The sequence below is a fragment of the Nannospalax galili genome, unplaced genomic scaffold, assembly GCF_000622305.1.
Source record: "Nannospalax galili isolate Female #2095 unplaced genomic scaffold, S.galili_v1.0 scaffold734, whole genome shotgun sequence".
Classification (NCBI taxonomy): Eukaryota; Metazoa; Chordata; class Mammalia; order Rodentia; family Spalacidae; genus Nannospalax; species Nannospalax galili.
In genome coordinates, this window is record NW_008337073.1 from 2,848,876 (window position 1) to 2,872,108 (window position 23,233).

Below are 23,233 nucleotides of genomic sequence, written 5' to 3' on the forward strand. Positions count from 1 at the left end.
TGTTTCTTAACCCATTCACCTAGTATGTCTTTTGACTGATGAGTTAAGTCCATTGATATTTAAAGTTATTAATGAAAGGTGTGCATTGAATCCTGTCATTTTTATTTCTGTTCATACACTTGATATAGCTGTACTTTTCCACAGTTATACCTTCATTGAATTTCTTACCGCAACCCCTTGAGTATAGTCATTCCCTTCTTCAGCTCTTTGTATTGCTTCAGGAACTCTCTGAAGGGATGGTTTTGTGGACATGAATTCCTTCAGCCTATTTATGTCAGGGAAGATTTCTTTCCCCTTCCACTATAATAGTCATTTTGGCTGTGTATAGTAGTCTGGGTTGGCATCTGTGGTCATTTAAAATTGGCAATACTTTGGGCCAGGCTCTTCTGGCTTTCATAGTTTGCACTGAAAAGTCAGCTGTAATCCTGATGAGTTTTCCTTTATTTGTGATTTGTTTTTCTTTTGCAGCTTTCAGTATTGTCTCTTTGTTCTGTACATTTAGTGTTTTTACTATGATGTGCTGTGGAGAGTTTCTTTTCTGGTCCTGTCTATTTGGTGTTCTATATGCTTCTTGTATTTGCATGGGCATGTCTTTCTTAATTTGTAAGTTGGGTCTTTTATGGTGTCACACAATTCCTGCATATTCCATTCTTGTGCTTTCTTAAATTTTTCATAGATTTGCTTGAGTGGTCTAGTTCATCCACTTTATCTTCCAGTCTTGATATTCTGTTTTCCATTTCATTCATCCTATTGGTGAGGCTTTCTCCTGTTTTTTCTAATAGGCTTACCGAGTGTTTCATTTCCTTCTTCATTTCAGCTTGAGTAGTCTTCAATATTTCTAGCTCTTTCCTGAATTCATTCAGAAGTTTAACCCTATCTTCCTTCAGTGCTTTGATTTCTTTGTGTGTTCTTTAATTCACTGAATTATTTTATCATCTTTATAATTTTTCTTTTGAATTCCATGTCCTGCATTATCTCTAGGTGATTCTCACTGTACTCCTCTAGGGGACTATTGGTATTTGGTGGGGATATGTTACTTTGGTTTTTCATGTTATTATTTTTTCTCTGTGATTTTGACATGTGAATTTCTTTTGTAGTTTCTGATTCTTGTGTGAGAGTCAAGCCTTCAAGTTTAGGTCTGCTTCTTTTTGTAAACTTTATGTGTCTTTGTGGTTTGCTTTTTGGGCATGAAAAGCTGGTTTGTCTAAGCTTCTGGTTCACTCTCTCAATTTTATATTGGAGTGGCCAAATTGCTTTTGTCTTCAGGAGTTCCCACAGAGGCCCAAGTCATATGAGGAACAGATGCTCTCAGGCTTTCTCCTAAGGTCTGGATCCCTCCAGGAAAGATGTTGTCCTCAGTAATTTGGGGGTTGGATTGGCCTGGGAGCAGGGCCCAGGAAAGATGCTGTTCTCAGACAGCTGGTGGCTGTGCCACCCAGGGATGCACAGGGAGGTGGTGGTGGGAAGAGGCCCCAAGGGCTCCTGGGGACTGCAGGGAGGAACTGGGTTGGCTGGATGCAAAGGATCAGGAAGCATTGGTGGCTCCAAGCAGAGAGGTCAGCCCTGGTGTCTGGGGTGCCAAGACACGAAATGGGCCTGTACCCAGGCTAGGAGCAGAGATGGGGGCTGGGCAGCTGGGAGGCTGAATGAAGCTGGGAAGTCAAGGCTCAGTGGGCATGGATGGACTTACCCAGGTAAGAGGCTGGTGGGTTGTGCAGCCCACAGAAGCAGAGGGAGGTGAGGGCGAGACCAGGCCCAGAGGGCTCCTGGGGATGGTGAGAGGGAACTGGGCTGTTCTGGTTGCAAAGGGTCAGGAAGCAGTGGTGGTTCTGGGCCGACAGGTCAGCCTCAGTGTCCAGGAGAGAGGCTAGTGGGTTGTGCATGCCCAGGGCAGCAGAGGGAGGTGAGATAAGTGTAATTTTTTAAAAACAAGGTGGATGGGACCTGAGGTACATATGAGGTTGATGTACCTCTGAACTCCACATGCATAGCACACCCACAAACACATACACACACACACACACACACACACACACACACACACCTGCACATATATGAATAGGCATACATACACACAAAAAAACTTCCGACAAAACTGTATCTGTATTGAACATGTAAAGACTTTCTCTTGTCATTCCCTACACAATACATTATAACAATTATTTATATCACACATTGTATTTGGTATTACAAGTAATCTAGAGACTGTGAAGTATACAAATACTACATCATTTTATATAAGAGACTGTGCATCTACTGCATCTGTGGGGATCCCAGAATCAATCTGCCAGAGACTCTCTATTAGTTACTTTTCTGTTGTTGTGCTAGAAACACCATGACCAGGGGAACTTTTTTATAAGAGTTTATTTAGCTTACACCTCCAAAGGGTCCATTATGGCAGGAAACATGATGGCAGAGCTGGCTAGAGTAGGACCAGAAGCTAAGTTCTCACATCTTCAAGCAGGCACAAGAAGCAGAGAACAACTGGAAATCTGGAAAGGCTTAAGAACTTTCTAAGCCCACTCACAGTGATGTGCTTCCTCCAGCATGGGCACACCTTTTAAGACCTCCAAAAACAGTGCCACCAACTGGGAACAAAATGTTCAATACTTGGAGCCTATGGGGGACATTCTCATGCAACTCACCACAGACTCTGAAGGTGAATATACTGGAAACACCTGGTTTCTTAAGCTAGTTGATGAAAATGGGTCTTCACTATAATATTCTTTATAGTTTTGTCATATATTTCAAATGCGTTTTTTTCAAAAAAGGACAGCAATTAGGAGGATTGACATCTAACGATAGGAAAGGGGCTGCTAAAATAATGTTACAAAAAGCTTCAGAATGCTAAATGTTAAAATATGAGCTAAGAGGCTGGAGAGATGGCTCAGAGGTTAAGAGCACCGACTGCTCTTGCAGAGGACCTGGGTTTGATTCCCAGCGCCCATGGTGGCCAGAAACTGTCCTTAACTCTAGTTCCAGGGGAATCCCAAGCCCTCTTCTGACCTCCACAGCATTGCACGACATAGGTGCACTCACATACATGCAGGCAATACACTCATACACATAAAATTAAAATAATAAATAAAATATTTTAAAAATATATGAGCTAAGCAAGGTGTGGTGGCACACGCCTTTAATCCCAACACTTGGAAGGCAGAGGCAGATGGATCTCTATAAGATCAAGGCCAACTTGGTCTACATAATGAGTTCCAGGACCTCTGGGGCTACAGGGAGAGGTCTCAGAAAAACAAAAGGGAAAAATGAGATAAACTAAAAGAGAAGATAGAAAACTGACATTGTATAGATCAAAATAGTAAAGTTGCACATTTGTATTTTTTATGTTGTAAAACATCTTCCAATGTCGGTGCAACTCTTACAATTTATAGTTTATTGATTAAATCAAGGTTCAAGGCAAATCAAAATATTCACTGGCTTCCTCTCTCAAAAACTATTTTTAAAGTCATCTATGAAATACCAAAGTCCTACATAAACATTCTGCAATGAGTAAAAATAAAACTTGTAGCATTCTATATCTCCTTGGAAAATCACACAGCTTCTAGAAACAGTAACGCCTCTGAGAAATTTCACAGCAAAGAAATCTATTGTGTTTAATCTGAAATCATCCATGATTGCTACATGATATCTTTTTCCTGAAACAGAAGACCAGCATCACATTACAAGTGCTGCTCTGGACACTGTCTATAAGAAATGAATGCTGGTAGCATGTGCGAAGCAACTGCATTCGGATCTAGACAACGATATGTTTATGTGCAGAAGTAACTGAAATATCACAGAAAAAGCAAACAAAGAAGAGGACAAGCCACGTACTCTCCCACGCAAGCTAAAGAATACTGAACACTTGCCAAGTGCATCACTGTGCTCCATGGATTTCAGCCAGCTATAAACTTGCTCAGTCTGCCAGAGGCCCCTGTGAAATCTACGGAAACTATTATGAAGTTCCAAAAATGGTCAAACGCAGAGAATAAGTGACTGTGAGGTGCCCAGTCCTAAGTGCCACATCTACAGTGCAACCTCTACACCTAAGGCTCAGGGAACATCATGTGAAGAGGGGGCAGAAGACTGTAAGAGCCAGAGGGACAAGTCGCCTGCTTCTACTTAATGCATTCTAAACATGATAGAGAAGCTACAGCAGTGAAATCTCCACAGTATCGTAGTCTAACAAGATTTGCATATAATGACAAACCAGTTGACATATCAAAGTGGATGGGGGAAATGTCAAGGGAACCCACCCCAGGATGAACAGCTGCAGGCAATCAATGGATGCTGAGGAACAGAGAATAAGTTTGCTCTAGGGACTGACTCCCTAAGAGGTTATCTAACTCCAAGTGGGCAGCCTTAAACACAGGTACACAGGAGCACCACTGAATGACCTCGGTGTATTATACATATTACATTATAATATATTATGTATATCTATAAATGTATGCATGTTTATTAGTGGTAATAATAAAAGAAAAGAACAAGAAGTTGAGAAGGAGTGGGAGAGGGATTGAGAGGAATGGAAATCATGCACAAACTATTCATGTATGGTGTTCACAAAAAAAACTTTTAAAGAGAAAAGAACAGAAAGAATAAAAATGAATCTTGACACATTCAAAACAGCAGTGATAATGTGGCAGCAAGGCCTCTGAAGAGTTTGTGTTAAACTTCCATTGAGAGCTGGTTGGACGTCTTCTAGAGGAAAGTCAAAATGCAGAAGAACACCTCTGCAGTTATCAATACACAGAAACAAAAACCCTGAAGGCCTGAACATTCAAAGTTATTTCTACAATCAACCATTGTAATTTACAAATTTCATCTTTGAAAATAACAATTCACGTTTTTAAACATGTTTTCTATAGTAAGTTGTAATACCTTTAATATTGGAAGACCTTCTGGGATCCCTTTTGGAGTCCCGGGGAATTCCTCAGGATCTATTATTGCAGATAAATCTGAAAAAGAAATAAGGAAGACAAAAGGGAAAAGGAAGAAGATGGGAAGACAAGAAGAACAGGACGGGGAAAGGGAAGAGGACGGGAAGACAGGAAGACGCGAACAGAAAGACAACAGGAGGACATGGGGAAGGAAATGGAGATATAAAACAGTAACTAACTTGGTCATCTTTTTTTATTTAGTAATCTTGGAAATGACTCACCACTAGAATTTGACAAAATATCAAAATGTTTCTTTTACATACTTAAACTTATATTTATATAAAGTAATCAAGAAACAACTCAAGAATGTTGTTTATCCACACGGCAATATCATGGCAATCATTGCCCTTCCTTCTATGTTCCCTAACGTTCATTTAAAAGGATGGCATAGCCTTATGGATTCAGACAAATACCAGGGAAACCTAGTCTGAGTTAAAGGAATATAAATTACAAATATTTATGTGGTAATGCTGCTTCTTATTTTAAAATACAATAATTTAAACTAAACTTAATGAAATAGCTCAAGAAGCAGAATTTTCATAGCTATGACTTGACATAATGTTTTACATGCCAATAAAGTGATGTGAATAGTATTCTTAGAAGAGTTTAAGAATTTCTATATCTAAATGAAAACAAGCATCATTGCATCAATGTAGAAGCTTCAATATGCAGCTGGAGAGATGGCACAGTGGTTAAAAGCATGCGTTGCTCTTGCAGAGGACCTGGGTTCTAGTCCCAGCACCCACATGGCAGCTAACAACCATCTGTAACTTCCAGTTCCAGAGGATTCTAGGCCCTTTTCTGACTTCTGAGGGCATTGCACAACAGGGTGCACTTACATACATCCAGGCAATACACTCATTTATATTTATTTATAAATGAAAACAAATAATTTTTTAAAAAGAAGCTTCAAAATAAAAGTTTCCAAACTGATAAATGAACTATATTTTAATATTTATGATTTTCAATATGAAACACTATTTACAAATAATCAATCTTAAATTGTATTTAACCTGGTTATAAATTAGCAGTGTAAAACAATAATCTGCCTCCTGAGTTCTGGATTTAAAGGCAAGTGCCACCACACCCTGCAAAAACAAACTTTTTAAAACATGTCATCATGCCAGGTATGGTATACTGTTTTAAAAATGTAATCATGCTGGGCGTGGTGGATCTCTGTGAGATCCAGGTCAGCCAGGTCTACATAGTGAGTTCTAGGCCAGCTGTGGCTACAGGGAAGACTCTGTTTTAAAAAGACCAAAAATAAATAAATAAATAAATAAATAAATAAATAAATCATTTTGACTTTTTGTTTCCAGTAATGAGTAATCTAGAACACTTCAGGCTGAAGAAAAGATGGAAAATATGTTTTTTTTTTTAATCTGCAAGCTAAGGAGATAATGAAATAGTAGATACAGGGCAAGGAGTTTGGAAAAAGAAATCACATACTGTAGGGAGACATGAAACTGAGCCAGGCATGGTGACACATGTCTGTAATCCCAACTCTGGGGAGGTAGAGGCGAGAGGATCAGTAGTTCAATGTCAGCCTCGGCAACACAGTGAGTTTGAGGCCAGTCTAAGCTACAGGAAACCCTGTCTCTTCAAAACAAAACCAAAAATAGGCATGAAGCCTACTTTTCCCATGCACACTATAACGATTCTGAAGAGGAAGCCATTTGACAGCCTTGAGGAGCTAAAGCAATAGCAAATTAGTAAAGGGAGAATTAAAATGGAGATAACGTATGGGGGACGGCTGCTCCTCCTATGAAGATTCACTGGAGCAAGTTGCCTGTGTCAGGCAGTGTAGCGAGAACTCAAGAAGACAGTGGCAAGCAAGCGTACTCTCCTCATTCAAGAATCACTTGCTCCTTTGATAAAATGGAAGAGGAAAAATATAAAAGGGAATGAATAGAAAGAGAAAAAGGAAAAAGAATGATGAAGGGGATATACAAATGAAGGAAAGACAGAGTCTTGTCTACCATCAAACCACAGAGCATCTAAGCTTCTGTTTATATATACCTGATTACACCTGCACTGTTATCTCTTATTATAAATCATCAATGAAGCACAATAATGAAAAGCTTATCATCCACACACAGCAGCTATCCTGTATTCTAATTCATGATGGCACACGCACACTTCTCCATGCATGTGCCAACAATCCCGTACTTTTAACACATCATTTTACCTGCAGATTTTTTTAACTTTCTTCTTGAGCTTCCCAAAGACTCTAATATTTCACTTAATCGTAATGTGATCTCTGCCACCATCACAATGTCGACATCTTCCAATTTATAACAGTGAATCACTTCACTTAACTGCCACAGGAGATAAATCCACTAAAAAAGAGAAAACGCACAGCAAAACAAAGTAAGAGTATATCATAGAGTACAGAGTCAAATTTTAATTTAATACCCCTGGAAATCACTCTCTTCTGAGCACAAAGAGATATTCATAGGCCTCCTTATTAATGTATATTAATTATTAATAATATAAAATAATTCTAAGGAGCATTTAATAATAAATCTGCTTATGTAAATTCATAAAACTTCAACTGCTTATAGCCTGAATGCCTGCAGCTAGACTGGAAAATTTATTATCTGTTGCTTTTCTATATCACCAAAATATTCCCTATATAGTCAAAGTTCAAAGTCTTCCAAATAAGTAGATGTTTCACACTCCACTATAGGTGCTTAGAAATTGTCTTTCAGACATATGTCCCCAGAGAACAGCACATAAAACCAACCATCACTCTTTAGGACTTACGATAAAACACTATTTATCCATACCATTATTTAATAGAGTACATGCATGATCAAAACATCAGATTCATGCATCCTAATACAACTAATCTTGAGAAGTTTGGACACACTGGAGCTAAAATATTTCACCACTAAAATATTTTATCTTAAATATCCAGGTTTATAATATTCAAATGTTCAACTTTCTCCTTCCAATGAAATATGCTATGCTTTTAAGTAATCTAAATGCATTATTGCAGGAAATGAACCTCCTTAATACTTTTGTTCTTATTAATCTTCTTAATGATTTATTCCAAAAGCCAAATTGGGCCATATCACAGCAGTACACATTAAGAGGAAGATTACTGAGAACTACGAAGTGTAACTTCTTACCAAAAGCATCTACAAAGGATATGAGTTACACCTGCAGGTACAGGGAAGATCTAGATTGGAAATGTGTTGAATTAAAACCACATATGTTGGGTCTGGAGAGATGGCTCAGCAGTTAGGAGCACTGGCTGTTCTTGCAGAAGACCCGGTGTTCAAATCCTAGCACCCACGTGGCAGCTAACAACTGTCCATAACTCCAGTCCCAGGGGATTTGACAGCCTCTTCTGACCTCCACAGGCATTGCACAACACAGGTACACTTACCTACACACAGGCAATACACACATATACTTAAAAATATAAATAATAAATAAAAATTTTTAAAAAGACATGCCCTGACCAAATGCTCAACCATAAACAGATGTACACACACGTACCTCTAAAGGACTCAGCACATTGTATGTATATGGACATATGTATATGTAACAATAATAATCAAAGAAGAGAATAGAAAGTTGGGTCAGAGTTGGGGGATGTGGGAGGAGTTGGAGGGAGAATGGGCAGGATGGGACTGATATAAATACAGTGCTCATGTATGAAATTCTCAAAGAAATATTAAAAACACAGGTGAAAGGAAACCAAAAAGAGTACTTTGTTAGTGATGATTCTTTGGGAATATCTTGCATAGTCGCTTCTGGGTATCGTGATCCTCTGAATTCCTAGCTTGCATTTCTGCCATAAGAGCATTATTATGTCTACAACAATTTCCTTATCAGGATGAACACCCTGGAAAACACAACCAATGATGCAAGTAAGAAGACATATGTCTATAACACTTAGTGTGTGACGGGCAGTACCTGTGCAAAGGCCTTCCATACCCAAGTCATCTGACCCTTAGATCAGGGCATGAAGGTGAGTGCCATCACTATCATCCCCACTAAGAGATGAGCAGAACAAAGTACAAAGGAGATGGAGTGATTTCCCCACAGATGAATGACCAGAGAGACGCCAATGAGATGAATTCACACCTAAGGAGGCCACGTCCTGAGTCTCACCCAGCATCTGTGACACTAGTCCTACTCTCTAAAAAGTCCCAAACATTTTTACCCAGTTTGTAAGCCAGGAAGTTCTATCTAATTTTCAAATGTGTATTTTTCTTTTTTAAAAAAAAATTTGCATTAAAATAATTAAGAATTGGAGGGGGGAGATAAGGTAACAACAAGACAGGGAGTGGGGAGCAGGGAGAGGATGCAGAAGAGGATGGGGAGAAGCACTGGGAGCACGGAGAAGATGCAGAGGAGGGTGGGAAGGAGTGGGGAACATGGAGAGGATGCAGAGGAGGGTGGGGAGGAGTGGGGAGCATGGAGAGGATACAGAGGAGGATGGGGAGGAGTGGGGAACATGGAGAGGATGCAGAGGAGGGTGGGGAGGGGGGGGGAGCATGGAGAAGATGCAGAGGAGGGCGGGGGGCAGTGGGGAGCATGGAGAGGATGCAGAGGAGGGTGGGGCGGAGTGGAGAGCATGGAGAGGATACAGAGGAGGATGGGGAGGAGTGGGGAACATGGAGAGGATGCAGAGGAGGGTGGGGAGGAGGGGGGAGCATGGAGAGGATACAGAGGAGGATGGGGAGGAGTGGGGAGCATGGAGAAGATGCAGAGGAGGGTGGGGAGGAGTGGGGAGCATGGAGAGGATGCAAAGGAGGGTGGGGAGGAGTGGGGAGCATGGAGAGGATACAGAGGAGGATGGGGAGGAGTGGGGAACATGGAGAGGATGCAGAGGAGGGTGGGGAGGAGTGGGGAGCATGGAGAGGATGCAGAGGAGGGTGGGGAGGAGTGGGGAGCATGGAAAGGATGCAGAGGAGGGTGGGGAGAAGGAGTGGGGAACAGGGAGAGTATTGGGAGAAACTGGGGAGAGCTTTACTGTGGGCAATTACCACATGGGCCAGGATAGGCATGCCTCCTCTCAAATCAGTTAGTTTGCTCTTTTTGAAAGAAAAATAGACTCACTATATCTGAAGTAGAAAGTTAATGAATTGTGTGATTAAAATACATCAAGCTTGGAGCTCCATTTAAGAAGCTCTAGGACTTAATTTGATATATACCACACATCACTACAATGTTTGGGAACAGAGCAGAGATCAAACACCAATAAATGCCTATTGACTTGAACTGAGCAGAACTAAACTAAGATATAATTGTTTTAATGGATAGATGAAAGGTCTTTACTCTTTTCAGGCTTGAGTTTTCTTTTGTGTTAAGCTCTTCCACTATAATAATTACAATAATTACATTTGCTGTCAAATACCTTTCTTTCAAAATTTGAATACCTGGCTGGACCTGGCGGTGCAGGCCCATAATCCCAACTACTCACCCTGGAGACTGAAGCAGTACAGTCACAGGTCTGAAGCTAACCTTGACAGCTTAACAAGCTCCTGTCTCAAAATTTAACAGTAAAAAGAGTACTGGGGATGGAGCTCAGTGATAGAATACTTGCCTGGCCTATACCCAGTCCTAGGTTCTATTTCAAGTACTGAAAGGGAAAAAGACAATCTGATATATTCTAACAAATTTAGAAGTTTAAGGGTTCCAACATATTCTAATAAATTTAGAAGAAACTGAAGGTATTTAAGAGCAGAACTGTTTAACTTTTTATGTTGCATTTACCTATGAAAACATTAATACCAAACTCTATAAATGTGGATTTCAAACATTTTTCATAGGCATAAACCCAATTTTCTAATGAAAGTTCATCAAAATCCCAGTATTATAAACAAGGAAATAAAAATAGATTAGGTGCCGTGACTCAAAATCGAACTTTTGCAGAACCTCAGAGAGGTCCTGGGAAACTCTGAAATTTAGGTGTTTTGTTTTGTTTTGTTTTGGTCTTTTTTTGAGACAGGGTCTCCCTGTAGCCCCAGATGTCCTGGAACTCGCTATGTCGACCAGGCTGGTCTTGAACACAAAGAGATCTGCCTGCCTCTGCCTCCTGAGTGCTTGGATTAAAGGCGTGCGCCAACCACACCTGGCTTGGAATTAATTTTTAAAATAGTGCTAAAAGATTGGGGATGCAGCTCAGTGACTTGCCTAGTGAGACCTCAGTTTCAGTTCCCATAAAGGAAAACAGAGAGTAGGGGGCCGAAAGAGAAGGATGAGGGGAGGAGAAGAAAGAAGAAGAGGAAGGGAGAGAAGGAAAGAGGGTGGGAGGGAGGGAGGGAAGCAGGAAGGGAGGGAGGATGGGAAGAAAGGAAAACAGAGAGAGAGGGTCTGATATAGTGTCTCATTCCTGTAATTCCAGCACTTAGGAGACTGAGACAGGAGGATCATGAGTTCAAAGGAGCCTGAACTACACAGTGAGAACTCCTTTGTAAAACCAAAAAGAGGAAAGGAGGGAGGGACGAAGGGAGGGAGGGAAGGAGAGAGGAAGAGCCCGTGCCCCAGTAGTTTGACCTGAGCACTTGCACTCACACACAGGCCATTTCTAAATTCTGGCAATCGTGTGCAGTGACTTCCGGCAATAAGCAGGCTTTGCTATCATGGGCTGAAAAGCAGCGGCCATATTTCACTAAACATCTTCTCTCCTCCTTGGAACCAATGCCTCATTCCCTCATCATTAGAAACACAGACGGCCTAGGACTTTTCCCAAACAGAGGAGTTGACACTCAAAATCATGATGATGATAAAAAAGAAACTCAAAGTTACAAGCAAACAGCTAACTTGAAGATATATTCCAGTGAGTAAATAGTTCACAATTTTAGGAGCAAATCCTGTATTATGGCCTTAAACTAGGCCAGAATGTGAAAACTTACTTTCTACCACACTGTTAAAAGTTATTCAAAGGAATTAATTCACCTTGGAAGGGACACAAACACAGAAGTGCAGAATTGCTGCCAAATGAAAAATGTCTTCGGAATATCCACAACTCCTCACACAAGACTCTGCATCCAAAAGTCAGAAGAAAATGAAATCATAAATTCAATTATGAAACATGAAATATGAAACAGAAATTCTACAAAAGTGGCACAAGTGACACCGGACCAAATATGCCAATAAAATATTTAAATGTTTTATACCAAAATTAAACTAAGTAGCTCTAATCCAATTAAAATAGACTATTACTACTATTATTATTACTATTGTTATTAATCCATGTGTACGCTGACCATATCTAAAAAGAAACTGAAGAAGCTTATAGTATTAGAGTAATCTAAAAATGTAGCAGTTGGAAAAGCATACAAAAATATTTATTCAGATACCAGTAAAGAAAAAAAGTCTACTGGTGTATGACTACTTGGTACAAATAAATGGTCAACCACAAAGGAGCAGCCAGGCAATGCCTTAAGAACACGGGAAACATAAAAACCATGGAATTAAATAATTTCCACTGATCTAAAAGTAGACTAGTTGTTCAAGTATATACACAATAACTTTTTAAGATATTTTATTTATTATTTTTATTTTATGTGTATGAGTGTATGTGAGTGCACTCATGTCATGCAATGCAATGGAGGTCAGAAGAGAGCTTCAGATTTCCCTGGAACGGGAGTTAAGGATGATTCACAGCCACCATGTGGGTGCTGGGAATTGAACCCAGGTCCTCTGCAAGAGCAGTCAGTGCTCTTAACCGCTGAGCCATCTCTCCAGCCCCATATCCACAATAACTTTTAAATGATTCAAGTCTTTGCTTAGCCGTTGCCCTTTGCCCTTTGCTCCCTGGCTCTGCATAGGATCTCCATCTCATGTCAAAATCATCTCTAAAATAACATACGTGGTCCTCACAGGGCCTAGCAACCACGTCACCTGGCACCCAGCTATTCCTGACCTACCAAATTCCGCCACTTCTGCCACTATCACAAGCCACACAGACCCCCCTGCCAGTCCTTCAAACTCTAGGCACGTTCTAGCTCTCGGGCCTGTCCATCTCCTATTCCTTCTGCCTTGAACATTCTTTGTTTTGCCTCATCTAGAAAGAGCAAGTTTTCTTACATAATATAAAGCAAAATATTTTCCAGGAAGTAAATGAATACTCACCATGACAAGCAATGTGTTGTAAGTAACTTTGAAGTGACTGTCCTTCTTTATCGTTCTCCAAAGGGAAGATCAAGCCCTTGTTTTTCTTTACATTGATTAGTGGCTCCACTGCAACCAAAAGAATCAAATCCTTCTCTGCTTTCTTTGACTCAGGATCCTCCTGCCTCTTAAGGAGCATATCCCACAGATTAATGAGAAGATCAATGTCATTTTAATAAAACAAATGAATAATTTTGCATGTGTTACCTTGAGAAAATTAATAAGCTGCCCAGCCAGCGATTCAAATAAGCCCCATTCTTCGTAAGTAAAAGCTAATTTTGTAAATTTCACAGCAGCATCCATAGAAATGGTATTTCTCCTTTCTGTTATATGCTCCAGAAGAGAGGTTTTTGGAAAATCAAGCTTTCCATTTTCACCAATATTTGAAACTAGAAATAAAAAGAGGATGTTCGAATGTCATCCAGGCAAAGATATGTTTATTAAATATTAACTAGCTGACACTGCCAGGCACTAGTGAAACAATGCGAAAGAAACAGGCACAGTCCCCGGCATGACTGTCACTGAGTTTCCAGGGGAGAGGGGCAAGGAAGAAATTAAGTGGGCAAATGCAGCATGCTGGGAGGACAAACAGAAAGGCCATCCAACACAGGTCTGAGGGAGGACAGTCTCTAAGTCTACCAAGAAGAAGCGTGCAATATAAAAATTTTGCCACAGTGAACTAGCCAAGTAGACAGCTTGACATGGACCAGAAACCCAGGAAAGAGATTTAAAATAGGGGTGTGGCTTTCAGAATCACTAATACATATATCATAAGTAGATGGTTTAAGGAGAGTGTTTAGTGAGCAAAGACAGTCAACATTAGCAAGTTCTAGAGAGCACACAGAGCAGGATAAGGGCAAAGGATGAGAAGATAGCCTTGACCAAGCAACACGGAGATTGTCCATGACGTAGTTTAATTGCATGGCAGGGACCAAGGCTATCTGATGTACGCATAGAAGAAAAGAATTAGAGAATAATGAAAATAGGCACATCTGACTATCTCAAGATACCAAGTAAGAAGATAAAAGAGGACCTGGGAAAGGGGCTGCTTGGAAGAATTTGACTTGAAGACATGAAGAGATGGAAGAGACATATCCCTTCAACTTCAATGAAAGACAGTGGACAGAGTTGTACAGGTTTAGGAGTTGAGTGAATGAAATCAAGGAAATTCTCACCCGAGAACTTGTATTGTTTTTGATGAAGATATGAGGCCAAAGTGTGGCCCCAGAAGCGCCTTGCCTTCATACACACACACACACACACACACACACACACACACACACACTCACACTCACATACCTCATCTAAAGCTGCACAGGCTAACATTTAGCTTTCCACCCCTTCTCCTAGGTGAACACCATAACCACACCAGCAGATGGCTGCAAGGCAACAGAAGGTAAGCTCGTGCAGAAAGAAAATTAAACATGCAAGTGTTTTCAAGGAAAACCCACAGGGCAATATCCTTTACCACAGGAAGCAAAAAAAAATAGAACAGAATGAATGGGAATTTAGCACAAGTGTTCTCTCAGAAGCAAGAGGATATCAGAAACATGAAGTACAACCAGGGTCTAGACGAACGAGTAGAGAGCACAACTAACGTCCAGCAGGGGAGACACTATGAACTCAATAGCGGGGTGGAAGGCAGACCAGAAAGGAGCAAACAAATGAGTGACCTGGAAACCCAGACCAAGGAGCCCAGAAGGCAGGAAAGAAATAAAAAAAGAAGAAAGGGCTAATAAAAAAACAAGATGGGGGGGTTGCTGGTGAGTGTAAACATATTAGCACCTGTTTGATGTAAGTCTTGAAGAAAAAGAAATAAATACAAAGAAGAAATTTAAAAGTAATGGGAAAAAATGTAAGATATTAGAGCTCAAAATGCCTCCTGCATTCGTAGACCCAGTATAATGAAATGCAGGCATAACATTAAAAGGAGAAAATTGTGAAAGCTAAATGTATAAAATGACAAGATTTAAACTAGCATTAGACTTCTCCACAAAATCCCCATGTCCAAGATTATGGAGATATATTACCCAGACTTTAAAATGAACAAGCTTATTAAGTAAAGCTTTGTATCCATTATTCAGATACTTCAAAATTTGGAGTGTTTAGAATTAGTAAAAGGAAATAAATTCAGAAAGAAGCAATGAAAAAAGGGGCAGTAACCAGGAGGAATGCAAATTAACAAAGGTTTGATTGCCTTGAAAAGGCAGTAATCAGAGCTTCCACATAGAACATAAAAAGAACTCTCAGAACTTGAGAGATAACCAAGCAGTATGTTCAGAAGAGCAGAAGACTGAAGAGAATGTGCAGGTGGCGAATGTAGACATGAAAAGCTACTCCACACCTTTAGCCATTAAGAAAATGCAAATTAAAGACTCAAGTAGACACCGCTATTCACCTATAAAATAACTAAAATTTTAAAATAATGACACTAACAAACACTCTCAGGGATACTAAAAATTTGGATCATTCACATGTGGCAGGTGGAAATGTAAAATGACACAATCAACCTGGAAATGGTTACAACAATTTCTGACAAAACTAAATACATACTTATCATAGGAAACAGCAGTTGTTCTTGAGTATTTACACCAGAGAAGTGATACATTATTTTTACATTAAAATCCAGATTCGAAAGTTCACAGCAGTTTTCTTCCTAATAGCCACAAACTGGAAACAATCAAAATGTCTTTCCACAAGTAAATGGTTAAGCAAACTGCAGAGCATCCATACCATGAAACACTATTCAGCAATAATGAGTGGATGAGCACTACACACAACAAACTGGACACTTCACTGGACAATGTGGCTGAGTGAGAAAACAGAGGATACATGTAACAAGCCACTAATTTATAATAGGGATATTGCAGTCAATAGGGAAAGAAAGCTGTTTTCAAAAATGGCTGAAATGTAGACCTTATGCAAGAGGTAAGACACAAAATGGGACTATTAGAAGAAAATATGCTATGTAGGGCATTGAAGGAGCAAAGATTTCCCTTCTTAAAATATTTTTTGTTATTTTATTATTTTTTATGTGTATGAGCATATTACCTGCATGTGTGTAAATGCACCCATGCCGTACAATGTCTACAGAGGTCAGAAAAGAGCATCAAATTCCCTGGAACTGGAGGGAATTAGCCACCATATAGGTGTTGAGAATAAAACCCAGGTCCTCTACAAGAGCAGCCAGTGCTCTTAACCACTGAGCCATCTCTCCAGCCCCCAACAAGGCAAAGATTTCTTAAACATGACACAAAAATAGGATTAACTATAAAGAGTGTATTATCAAACAGGGCTACATTCAAATTAAGAATTTATGTTCTCAACAAATAGCATAAAGAAACTGAAGAGTTGGGAAGATGGTTCAGTTGGTAAAATGCTTGCCACACATGTATAAGGACCTGAGTTCATATCTCCAGCATCCATGTAAAAAGCAGGACATGGCAGCATGCTCCCCAAATCCCAGAGCTGGAAAAGCAAAGACTGGAAGATCCCTACAACATCCTGGCCAATTTGTCTAGCTAAATCAGTGAGCTCCATGTTCAGTGAGAGCTGCTGTCTCAAAAAAAACAAGGAGAGTCACTGAGGAAGATATCTGGTCTACCTCTGGTTTCCACATACACATACATACACGTATACACATACACACGAATACACACACACACACACACACAGGAGAGAACTTTGAATGCCATCTATGCAAAGATGTATTTATTAAATATTAGCTTTCAGACACTACCAGAAACTAAGGAAAGAGTGGGGGGAAATGGGCACAGTTCCCAGGCTCACAAAAAGAATGAAAAGGGCCAAGAGTTCAAGGTCAACCTGGTCTACATAATGAGTTCTAGGTCACTCATAGGTACATAGTGAGACCGTCTCAAAAAAAAAAAAAAAAAAAAAAAAAAAGAAAAAGAAAAAGGGAGAAAGAGAGAATGAAAAGACAAGCCACCAAGTAGAAGCAAGTATTTTCAAAACATATTCAAAAAGGATTATATCAGAATGCGTGGCAAATTCTTACAAAGTAGTAAGAAGAAAGTCAATGGGCCAACAGACAAAGGGGCAGATATATGAACAGATATGTCACAAAGTAATATATCCACATGGCAGAAGAAATGCAAAACATGGTTCTCCACTTCATTAGTCATCCGAGAAATACTGTGGGAATGACTCTTCTGGGACTGTCTTCTGCTACAAATGGGAATCTCACCTCACCTTGTAGCCAAAGTTAATCTTATGTTTTGAGATCATCTAACACTATCTCATCTTGTTTGCAATGTAAATAATCTTAGTAGGCCCCGGGCTCCTCTGGTAAGGTAGACATATAGTTTTAATTTCTCATGACTATTTCCTTGCCCATCTCTGGAATTATGTATGTGACTGTGTATGTTGTGAAAATATCGACAGCAAAAGCAGTGAATAGAGTTGGAAGCAATAAATTGTCCCATTTATGTTACAAACAACAGGTGGGATTCAATGGATAACATCTGTGTGCGGTTATGTGTGCTGTTCTGGGTCAGCAGGAGTCAGAAAGGGAATCTCTTCCAATAAGACAAGTTCCTCATGTTATTTCCCATATCATGCTGGATGTACTGTTCACTACAGACAAAGCAGGTCCTTTGTTCAGGAGGACAGTTCAGAGAGAAATCTGGAGGAACAAGCTTTCCAAACAAATCAGGCTCCCTCTTGGTTTTAACCTGTGCCAAGGGGTCAGGCTGTCTTTGTTCAGGCATCACCGTAATGTGACATCTCTCTACCACATTGTGGTGCCTTGTGTGATGAATGAGCTCACGGCCTTCAAAACGAACAGAACTCAGAATGGACAGAAGGAAAATGCAGTAATGTCAAGTGTCATTGTGAATTGGGGGCCTTGCAGCCCTCAATAACATGTTTGTGGAATATAAACTGGGAAATATCATTTTGGAAAATAATATTTGCTTAGAGCAAAACATAGGTTTAACAAAGAATAGAAACTAACAAGGAAAATAGACAAGGATTAATAAAGGCACTGGCCCCATGGTGAAATGGAGGAAATAGAAAGCAGGGGTACATGGACAGCACAGATTAGTCTCAATAGCAAAAAGAAAATGACACGAGGTTGGAAGGTTGGGGAGGTGGGAGTGGATATGGGAGTGGTTAAGGGAAGGAGTGGGGAGTGAGTGTGATCAAAATACATTTTATGAAATTCTCAAGGAATTAATAAAACATCATATTTAAATTTTAAATTAAAAAAAGAGTAGGCAAACTGACCAAGAATGGAAACGTGACATCAGCACAAAAGTAGGGACATTAAGAAGACATAACAACCAATTACAAATAATTTTAAAGATTACAAATACTAGATAAGCTAGAAATTTTCAAGGAAAGTATCATTTACATAACTGGTAGGGGAGTTAGGAAAAAAGAATGAATAGAAAGCTTAAATAATTTTATACCTATGGAAGAAACTGAACCCATCCATAGTGAAAACCCTTCTTTCAAGGAAAAGAGGACTTCACCAGTAAATTCAACCATACATTTAAGAAAAAGCAACATCAGAGCTGGTCCTAGTCACTTGCATTTGCAATCCGAGCACTCGAGAGGCTAATACAGGTGTATTACCGTAAGTTCAAGGCCAGTTTGAACTATGTAGTGAGATCCAGCCACCTATCTCAAAACAAAACAAAGGAAGAAAAGAGGAAAAGAAAAAAGCATCACCAGACTGACACAAACCCTTCCAGACAATAAAGAAAAGACCAAGTTCTCAGCTCACTTCGTGAGACCAGCACAATCCTGAGAGTGAAAACCTAGGAACACATTGCAAGACAGGAAAATCCTCTCATGAGCGAAGCAACAGAAATATTAAATAGCAAACAAACCAAGCAACATATCAAAAGTCTAATCCTCACCTCCAAATCAAGCCTATTACAAAAACAGAGTTATTAACAATTAAGGGAAATTAATGTAATTTACCATATTAGAAATAAAAGAGAAAGTCATTTGATCAATTCAATCTCAATTAATCCAGAAAAGATTTTTGATAAAATTCAAGAATTATCCAGGATAAAATACACAGCAGGGATTGAGGAGCTAAATCAGTCAGGAGCTTGCCATGCACACATGAGAACCTGAGTTCAGATCCTCAGCCCCCACATAAAAAGCCAGACATGACAGTGTGCACCTGCAAGCCCAGCTCTAAGGAGGCACAGAGGGGACGATCCCTACGGTTCATTGGCCAGCCAATCTAGCTGAATCAGTGAGTTCCAGGCTCAGTGAAGACACCTGTCTCACACACATATACACAACACACACATGTGCACCTACACACATGCATACACACATGCACGCATGCACGCACACACACACACACACACACACACACACACACACACACACAGCCAACAGAGTTGGGGAGATGGCTCAGTCAGTAAAGCACTTGCCTCACAAGCATGAGGAACCTGAGTTCAATCTCTAAAACCTATGCAAAAAGCTGGGCATAGTGGCAAGGCAGTCTTATCCCAGTAATGGTGGGATGAGAGGCAGAGGAAGCAGGCAGATCCCTTCACTGGCCAGCTACCCTAGCTTATTTGATGAAGTTCTAGGCCAATGAAAGATACTGTCTCAAACATCAAATAGAAGGTACCTAAGGAACAACATCCAAGGTTGTGCTCTAACATCCACATACCCACACACACACACCACACACACACACACCACACACACACACCACACACACACACACACACACCCCCCACATACATACACAATCTCTGCAGAGGACCAAAAAAAATCAATAAATCAGGAATTAGAAAAAAAAGGGATCTATGACAATCCTTTAGTAACTGTCTAAACTAACAGTAAAATGTTGGAAGCTTTCCATCTGTGATCAGAAATGAGAAAAGGAGGTCTGTGTCACTGCATCCTTCCTATGTGTTTACTGCTGATCCCAGTCCACGCAACAAGTCAAGAAATGAAGGTAAAAAGAAAATTAAAAGATAAAAATTGCAAAGAATGAAATATAATTGTCATTCAAACATAATTATATATTTTAAATAAAAAAGCTCCTAGTAAAGTACTTGAATTATCAATTGGCATTAGCAAGGTTACTGAATTCATGGTCAATATATAAACCAGAAATCAGTTTCTCATATAGGGACTACCACCCTAAATATTTGTTAGCAATGTCTGCTATAAAATATTAACATTTATTGGGGCTGGAGAGATGGCTCAGTGGTTAAGAGCACTGACTGCTCTTGCAGAGGACCCGGGTTTGATTCCCAGCACCCACATGGTGACTAACAACTGTTCATAACTCCAGTTCCAGGGGATCTGGTGCCCTCTGCTGACCTCCCTGGGCACTGCAAAACATGGGTGCACTTAACGTACAGGCAATACACTTATACACATAAAATAAAAAATAATAAAATATTTTTAAATATTAACACTTATTTACGTATTAAAAGTTCTTTTCCAGCCATAAACAGTTCTAAGACAACATCACGAAGCTCCACTTCCTCGGTAACCAGAGGTCCAGTTTGTAGGATCCGCCTGCTCGAGTCAGAAAGAGATTCCAAGACAGCCAGAAATTGGGATGCAGTGCTATCAAACAGCTCGTCCAACAGCCGTTCTGTGACAGTGCGAGGCCACGACATCTAGAGTAAGGAAGACCAAAGACAATAAAATGCAAAGGATAAGGTCTGCTTCACCAATGCTAAGAGAGATGGCTGCTTTCGGGGATTCTATCTCTGTGCTGTCACTCTTTACGCCATTTAAGAGGAAGCACCTTGCTACTTTATGTGTGAGTGTTTCCCTGGTAGAGCAGAAAGGTCTTTTATTAAGGCAGCAGCATCTCCATTTCTGGTACCTTACTGACAGCCCTAGAGAGCAAGCTTATACTCAACCTCTGTTGGCCTAAGAATTGCTCTGGAATGCTTTTTAGTTTCAAGACCATATGACCAGAAAATGTGGAGGAGTGGGTCCATTGATAAGCACTGAAGGAAATCTAATGCAGAATGTCCTCAAACTGAAATCTGAGACATTATTTTATGTAAATAACTGGGCCTGTGATGGTCAACACTAAGGAAGGCTTGATCAACTATACACCAACAAGCAGGTAGCTCAGCAGGGCTGGGTGAGATCCAGCCACTCTGTTTCCCGCTGGCCCAGAGAGGCTTTTCCTGCAGGTGCTCACTTGTATACTCTACTCTTTCTAGCAAGTGGCCAGTTCTGTACCTTGAGATTGTCAGTAAGGGAGCTGGGACCTGTAGTTGGCATTTCCTGTATGGACACCCAGCTGGAAAATACCAACCATATTTCCCACGATCCCTGTATTTTGTGGTCTTCTTGGGCCAATTCAGAAACACAGAAAGGAAAGAACAGAGCTGCTTTGGATTCTGTTTTCCTGACACCAGCTTCCCTCTCTATTAGTGTCTATGTCATTCATTCCATGGGCCAACTGATACATTAAAAACCTCAATAAAGCCAGGCTGTGGTGGTGCACACCTTTGATCTTAAGTAACTGAATTCACAAAAAATATTTAAACAAATAATATCAAAATACTAATAGCAAAACTGGTACAGTTCTGGTTACAACCTTGAAAGCAAGCTAGATATTACTGATTGGTAATATATGCCAAGAGAAATAAAAATATTTAATTCCTTTATTCAATAATCCTACAGTTAAATTTTTTATTTCATTTATTATTATTGAGTGTGCATAATGGAGGCAATGCATATGCCACAGCTCCTGTAGAGGTCAAAGGACAACATTATAGAGTAAGGTCCCTCTGTCCACCTTTACTTGGTCACCAGGTTTGTGTGGCAATCACCTTAAACTGCTGAGCCATCTCACCAACCTTTGATTTTTATCTATAAAATAAAAGAAAAAACAAGCATGCCTGAAAAGGTGAGGCACATCAGTATGTCTACCAGTAAAAAAAAAGGAAAGAAGTATGAGCCATGAAATATTACACAAGTTACGGCATATATATAGTATTGGTTATGTTGCAGCATCTTTTAAAATGTCAGGATGAATGAAAATCTAAATGACACCAGCTGTGGAGTCTGTTCCACCTCTGTGACAGCTACCTCCTGAGATGTACTGTGTTCATCTCAACATAATAAGTCTATTCCAGTCAAGCTCTATTTCTCTCTCCCCTCCTCCAACCTCGCTGACTTTCATTTCCAAGCTCTGCTCAAGCTCCAGTCCTTCCCTTCCAGTGCTCTTCCTCTGCCTCTTTGGCAACATCTGGCCCGTTATTCCAAGGCCATTCAAAACAACAGGACCACAGTTCAGTTTTTTCTATATTCCACTGTATGAAAACAATAGGTATATAGTACATGATGGCTTAATGAATTAATGAAAAAGAAATAACTGTAACAACAGCTACTATTTGCTGAAGATCCAAGACTGCCAGCAACCTCCTCCAGGTTTTCTGGATAATTCATTTAACACCCATCACCATTATTTTCTTCTTAAAACATCACAGATATAATTGTTTTGTAGTTTTTCCACTAAAATGCAACCTTTATTTTGCTTAAATAGCAAATATGTTTAACAAACGTACTAAATGAATTACTAAATGGTTGGTCATCAGGACTTTAAATTAGTTGCTCTTTTAAAAAATCTTTTGAATGTCAAATTGGATACTATGAGTTAACAAATGACTTACAAACAAAGAAATGTTCTAGAAAATAGATTTAGTGCATACTGGAGTTATTTTAGGGAACATAATTATTTCATACATGCAAAGTAGGATATTTTACAAAATAAAACAAAAGGACTATGTAGACTAATGTCTGTAAAAACTAGCCATGAAATGATCACAACTGTTTTCTTTAAAAAAAAAAAAAAAATGTCACCAAAGAGCAAAGTGTTCAGGCTTATAATCTCAGCACTCAACAAGCTGAGGCAGGAAGATCAGGTTCAAGCGCAGCCTGGGCTCACAGTGAGCTCCAGGCCATCTTGGGCTATACATGGATTTTAATATAATTTTATCTAGAATTTTAAACAATCCCTTGACAATATATTTAATTTTGCTAATCAGGATGACTACAAATCCTAATTATATGCTAAGCAATGACAACCTTACAACTTTGGATATCCAAATCTGATTTGCACTCAAAAAATGGTTTATGAGAAAGAAAACAATTATCTCTGCCCTGTTGTAAAGATGACAGCACTA

The 23,233-nt window shown here is 39.7% G+C and overlaps 1 protein-coding gene across 1 annotated transcript in view; it reads right to left on the bottom strand.

The window, feature by feature from the left end:
- The window catches only part of Cfap54 (cilia and flagella associated protein 54), a 372,605-nt gene that overhangs the window by 311,651 nt on the left and 37,721 nt on the right, over window positions 1–23,233 (bottom strand). The window contains exons 9-15 of the mRNA XM_029563104.1: window positions 20,503–20,701; window positions 13,281–13,462; window positions 13,035–13,200; window positions 11,856–11,941; window positions 8,659–8,793; window positions 7,126–7,276; window positions 4,879–4,955 (exon numbers count right to left, since the gene is read on the bottom strand). Coding sequence (XP_029418964.1) covers window positions 4,879–4,955; window positions 7,126–7,276; window positions 8,659–8,793; window positions 11,856–11,941; window positions 13,035–13,200; window positions 13,281–13,462; window positions 20,503–20,701 — 996 coding nt within the window. The remainder of the gene's footprint in view (window positions 1–4,878; window positions 4,956–7,125; window positions 7,277–8,658; window positions 8,794–11,855; window positions 11,942–13,034; window positions 13,201–13,280; window positions 13,463–20,502; window positions 20,702–23,233) is intronic.